At 39.9% G+C, this 7,500-nt stretch overlaps 1 protein-coding gene across 1 annotated transcript in view; it reads right to left on the bottom strand.

The window, feature by feature from the left end:
- Positions 1–1,255: 1,255 nt before the first annotated feature.
- The window catches only part of LOC130237063 (uncharacterized), a 13,607-nt gene continuing 7,362 nt past the window's right edge, over positions 1,256–7,500 (bottom strand). The window contains exons 5-6 of the mRNA XM_056467867.1: positions 3,852–4,078; positions 1,256–1,624 (exon numbers count right to left, since the gene is read on the bottom strand). Of these exons, the coding sequence (XP_056323842.1) occupies positions 1,471–1,624; positions 3,852–4,078 (381 nt within the window). The 3' untranslated portion in view covers positions 1,256–1,470. The remainder of the gene's footprint in view (positions 1,625–3,851; positions 4,079–7,500) is intronic.

Below are 7,500 nucleotides of genomic sequence, written 5' to 3'. Positions count from 1 at the left end.
TGACGTCTATCAGATGTTGGATTTTGCTTGCCATTCCTGAGGAATAAACGGCAGTATCGGACATCAGTATGACGTTGGTTTAAGATGCTGACTCGATGTTGGATTTTAGTCACTTTATAACCTAAAATCAACCAAATATCAACCTCATTTGACGTCGTTATTGGACATCAAAATAGCATTGTCCTTATAGACACTGGCTAGACATAGAATTTTGGTCATCTGACATCACAACCTAAATCTAACCTAATATTAACGTCTGATGATGTTGTGTGTCTGCTGGGCAATAATGCACTACAGAATGTTACGTTTACACACACACACACATCCACAAATGACATGTAAACACATCAGCTATACACAGCGTAATACTCACTACTCTGGAGTACTTCTGAAAGCTCTACTCTACTCATACTCTGAGTAATATTTACAGCAGACACTGGTACTCTACTGCACTACATTATTAGACAGCTGATGGTGCTCTTACTGGAGTGTGATTTACTGTGCTCTTACCACCACTGCATAATACATATATATATATATATACACACACACACACACACGTGAACATTCACACACACATACACACACACAATCACTGACACACATTTGCACACACACATATATATGCACTCACACTTGCTCAAACACACATTTACTCACGCACACACACAGGTAAGGCTGTGGCCACTGCTGATCGGAGCTCAGTGACTGGACACTCAGAGCCGCTGCTGTTCTCAGGTCAGTGTTCAGTGTGTATCTGCAAGATCTCAATGACAGAAATCTGAACGCACTGACTCTGGATCAGCAGCTCAGGGTCATCAGCTGCTCAGGACACCGCAGTAAAGTAAAGCAGGAAAACTCCAGCAGGAAGAGCTTCAGTAGTGTGTGTGTGTCGGCTTACAGACATGCTGCTGTGCGGCGCTGTCCCCCTGTGGCGGATCCCAGAACAGCACATCACCCTCATCATCATCATCATCATCATCATCATCATGTGTAACAGCAGCTGCTGAGCAGGAAACTGAGGATGACGTGTAGCTTTACACAGATATAAGCTCAGATCATCATCATCATCATCGAGGAGGAAGAGGAGGAGGAGGAACAGCAGCACATCAGCCTCACCTCAACAACTGCAGGACACAAACAGCATGAGGAGAACATGAGGCCCGGCTCACACTGTGTGTGTGTGTGTGATGCTGGATCACCATCATCATCTACACACACACACACACCATTGTGATCATCCACACAGAGAGTAAAAGCAGACGCTCCTTGAACACAACACAGGTGTTTATTACTTACAGACAATTAAAAGTGCAACACACACACACACACACACACACACACACACACACACGCACACACACACACACACACACACACATATTTACAGCTGCAGAAAACACACAAGTGTTTGTGTAATGATGCCTCTGCTGCAGGGGATTGTGGGTCGTGAGGCTGTGGTCTGGCGGGTCACATGACTGGTGTGTGTTGTCCAGCGGGTCTGAAGCGCGTCTCCATCAGGGTGTGTGTGTGTGTTTCTCCACTCTGATACTCCTGCAGGATTTTCTCCAGCTGCTGCACACACGGAGAGACCACGCGCTTACACACTGTAGCTGCTCTAAACCTGCGCACACACACACACACACACACACACACACACACACACACAGTTAGAACAGCAGCACATGTAAGTGCGCATATGTGTATTGAACGTGTCAGAGTGTGTGTGTGTGTGTGTGTGTGTTAGAGCTGTCTATTTTGTTCATTTTAAATATTCATTGAATTTATATTAGGAGCGTCACAGTGGTGCAGTGGGTAGCACGATCACCTCACAGCAAGAAGAAATAATAATAGAAATAATGAACATAATAATAATAAATAATATTCTTTATATAAATATTTGATATTGGCCACACGGTTGAAGTTTCATTCATCAGTTCAGCAGTTTAATAATCCCCTAAATAATGTTTACAGGTTTATAATTGTCCCTGTGGAAATAGATCCACACACCGCCGCTAGATGGTGCCATAAACTCGGTTAGGCTATTCTCTTGTGTCTAAAGAATTGAATATTTCCTGTGATTTCGGAATAATTTACTCTTTATTCCACGTGATAAACTATTCTGTTAACAATAACAGTAAAATATTAAGTCCTGCTGAACTGAGCAGCCTAATATTCTTTAACATGCCACCCTGCAAAATACCAGACATTGCTAAAAGAGTTGACCACCTTCCCTTTCAAATCATTGATAATAATAAAAGTCATTCGTTTAAAAATCTTCAGTGATGTTAATGATGTGACGCAGTTCCCGAATCGTTCTACTTCTCTGTTTATCTTTGCGGTGGGTTTCTTCTGAACAGCCCCCTGTCGATTTAAAGAGTATATCACCTCTTCATGTGTCGCTCTGACCGCAGGCTGTTCACGTCAGTCACTCGTTCAGCACCGGAGATGTGAACACTTCATCTGCTGTTCTTGTGTTCTAGATAGGGATATTGGAATACTCTGACGCTGCCATATGGCTATAATTCCAGCAGAACAGCTCTATTTGGGAAGATTATTGCTAAATTAGATGAACTGTGAGGATCGAGTCTTGTTCTCTGCAGTGTGTTGTGTATAAGACATTAAATCACGAGCTTATATTACTGCGACAGAGCAAAACAACAGTGAAATAAGCAGCGCTGTAGGGGTTTCTGGAGACTGTGGTCAAGTACAGGAGTTAATCCAACATAGACATGCTGATCACTGTAGAGTTATTTATTTTCTACATAATGTTTAACAGTGTCTTTATCTTTTAATAAAGAATCTGATCCTGAGCTCTGACTATTGCAGATGCACACACTGCCATATCCACACTCCAACCATATAGAGCAGGGGTCTCAGACTCAATCCACCTGGGGGCCGCTGGAGGCAGAGTCTGGGCCACATCAGGTTCTCCACAAGAAATTAATTCTGTTATTAATTATTGATTTCTAATTAGTTCATTTTTCATCTTATTTTGTGATAAAGATAGAGAGATTTGAGAAGATTAGAAATTTAACACAAATAAGATGAAAAAATAAACTGATTAAACATTTTAAATAAAACATTCATTCATTTACTTTCAGCTTAGTCTCTTTATTAATCTGCGGTCGCCACAGCGGAATGAACCGACAACTTATCCAGCACTTTTTTTTCTTATGCAGCGGATGCCCTTCCAGCCACAACCCATCACTGGGAAACATCCACACACACTCATACACCGTGGACAATTCCCCTATAGCACATGTGTTTGGACTGTGGGGGAAACCGGAGCACCTGGAGGAAACCCACACGAGGAGAACATGCAAACTCCACACAGAAACACCAACTGACCCAGCCGGGACTCAAACCAGCGACCTTACTGCTGTGAGGCGACTGCACTACCTACTGCGCCACTGCGTCACCTTAAATAAAACAATCACTAATAAATAAACAAATAAACAAATTATAATAAACAATAAACAAATAAATAGCAGTAATAATAATATTTGTTTTGACTATTTTTCCATCATACAGAAATACATGTGATGTTCATTGTGTGAGGCAATGCAAACACCACACAGGGAGCATGTAGGTAGTAGAGTAGGACACACAAATAACGGTGCGACCCTATAATTGGCCCGGGTTACCAGGACTGTGATTGCTGACGGACAGGTGTCGATGTGTGACTGCAGACGACTACATCAGGCGGCACTGAGCGAGAGAGAGAGAGAGAGGGAGAGAGAGACAGAGAGAGAGAGAGGGAGAGAGGGAGAGAGAGAGAGTGCGGTGTGTGTGTGATGTGTTCTGTGGTGTGATGTATATGTGTGTGTGTGTGTGTGTGTGTGTCTGACCTGCGCAGGAGTGCTCTTGCTCTGCGTACGGGCGGTGTGTGTTTCTGCAGCGCTGTGCAGCAGTACGCTGCGAGTGTGTTGTAGCAGTGCTCCTGCAGTGCATTATGGGTACTCCTCTCCCACCGCGGCAGCTCACTGGTGTATCGCCATGCCGACAGGACAAACTGCAAAAGCTCCGCCCACTGGGAGTCCTGCAGGAGGACACGCCCCCCGTCCTGACATGATCGCTACACACACACACACACACACACACACACACACACACACACACACACACACACACACACACACAGGAAGTTAATTGATCAGCAGCTCTACTGAATAACAGTGCTATTTCCCTCTTCCAGCAGGGGGCGCCAACACAACTACAGGAATAACAGTGTTGCCATGGTTACTGCTGTTAGCATAGCAGCACGATGGCACATTATTTTATTTCATAAACTACACAACAACACAATGATCACACTGTACATTCTGACAAACTACACAACTACACAAACTACACAACTACATAAACAACTACACGACTACACAAACAACTACACAAGCAAGTACACAACTACATAAACTACACAAACAACTACACAAACTACACAACTACATAAACAACTACACGACTACACAAACAACTACACGACTACATAAACAACTACATGACTACACAAACAACTACATAAACAACTACACGACTACACAAACAACTACACGACTACATAAACAACTACACAAACTACACAACTACATAAACAACTACATGACTACACAAACAACTACATGACTACACAAACAACTACATAAACAACTACACGACTACACAAACAACTACACGACTACACAAGCAAGTACACAACTACATAAACTACACAAACAACTACACAAACTACACAACTACATAAACAACTACACGACTACACAAACAACTACACGACTACATAAACAACTACACAAACTACACAACTACATAAACAACTACATGACTACACAAACAACTGCATGACTACACAAACTACACAACTACACAAACTACACAACTACATAAACAACTACATGACTACACAAACAACTACATAAACTACACAAACAACTACACAAACTACACAACTACATAAACAACTACACGACTACACGACTACATAAACAACTACACAAACTACACAACTACATAAACAACTACATGACTACACAAACAACTACATGACTACACAAACTACACAAACTACACAACTACATAAACAACTACACGACTACACAAACAACTACACGACTACACAAGCAAGTACACAACTACATAAACTACATAAACAACTACACAGACTACACAACTACATAAACAACTACACGACTACATAAACAACTACACAAACTACACAACTACATAAACAACTACATGACTACACAAACAACTACATGACTACACAAACTACACAACTACACAAACTACACAAACAACTACACGACTACACAAACAACTACACGACTACACAAGCAAGTACACAACTACATAAACTACACAAACAACTACACAAACTACACAACTACATAAACAACTACACGACTACACAAACAACTACACGACTACATAAACAACTACACGACTACACAAGCAAGTACACAACTACATAAACTACACAAACAACTACACAAACTACACAACTACATAAACAACTACATGACTACACAAACTACACAACTACACAAACTACACAACTACATAAACAACTACACGACTACACAAACAACTACACGACTACACAAGCAAGTACACAACTACATAAACTACACAACTACACAAACAACTACACAAACAACTACACGACCTCAAAAACAACTGCACAACTACATAAACTACACAAACAAGTACACAAACTACACAACTACATAAACAACTACATGACTACACAAACAACTACACGACTACATAAACAACTACACAAACTACACAACTACATAAACAACTACATGACTACACAAACAACTACATGACTACACAAACAACTACATAAACAACTACACGACTACACAAACAACTACACGACTACACAAGCAAGTACACAACTACATAAACTACACAAACAACTACACAAACTACACAACTACATAAACAACTACACGACTACACAAACAACTACACGACTACATAAACAACTACACAAACTACACAACTACATAAACAACTACATGACTACACAAACAACTACATGACTACACAAACTACACAACTACACAAACTACACAACTACATAAACAACTACACGACTACACAAGCAAGTACACAACTACATAAACTACACAAACAACTACACAAACTACACAACTACATAAACAACTACACGACTACACAAACAACTACACGACTACATAAACAACTACACAAACTACACAACTACATAAACAACTACATGACTACACAAACAACTACATGACTACACAAACTACACAACTACACAAACTACACAACTACATAAACAACTACACGACTACACAAACAACTACACAACTACATAAACTACACAAACAACTACACAAACTACACAACTACATAAACAACTACACGACTACACGACTACATAAACAACTACACAAACTACACAACTACATAAACAACTACATGACTACACAAACAACTACATGACTACACAAACTACACAAACTACACAACTACATAAACAACTACACGACTACACAAACAACTACACGACTACACAAGCAAGTACACAACTACATAAACTACACAAACAACTACACAAACTACACAACTACATAAACAACTACACGACTACACAAACAACTACACGACTACATAAACAACTACACAAACTACACAACTACATAAACAACTACATGACTACACAAACAACTACATGACTACACAAACTACACAACTACATAAACAACTACACGACTACACAAACAACTACACGACTACACAAGCAAGTACACAACTACATAAACTACACAAACAACTACACAAACTAAACAACTACATAAACAACTACACGACTACATAAACAACTACACAAACTACACAACTACATAAACAACTACATGACTACACAAACAACTACATGACTACACAAACTACACAACTACACAAACTACACAACTACATAAACAACTACACGACTACACAAACAACTACACGACTACACAAGCAAGTACACAACTACATAAACTACACAAACAACTACACAAACTACACAACTACATAAACAACTACACGACTACACAAACAACTACACGACTACATAAACAACTACACGACTACACAAGCAAGTACACAACTACATAAACTACACAAACAACTACACAAACTACACAACTACATAAACAACTACATGACTACACAAACTACACAAACTACACAACTACACAAACAACTACACGACTACACAAGCAAGTACACAACTACATAAACTACACAACTACACAAACAACTACACAAACAACTACACGACCTCAAAAACAACTGCACAACTACATAAACTACACAAACAAGTACACAAACTACACAACTACATAAACAACTACATGACTACACAAACAACTACACGACTACATAAACAACTACACAAATAAGTACACAAACTACACAACTGCATAAACAACTACATGACTACACAAACAACTACATGACTACACAAACTACACA

This window comes from Danio aesculapii, chromosome 11, assembly GCF_903798145.1.
Source record: "Danio aesculapii chromosome 11, fDanAes4.1, whole genome shotgun sequence".
NCBI classification, from domain to species: domain Eukaryota; kingdom Metazoa; phylum Chordata; class Actinopteri; order Cypriniformes; family Danionidae; genus Danio; species Danio aesculapii.
Note: the sequence above shows the minus strand (reverse complement) of the source record. Positions and strands in the feature narration are given on the sequence as shown.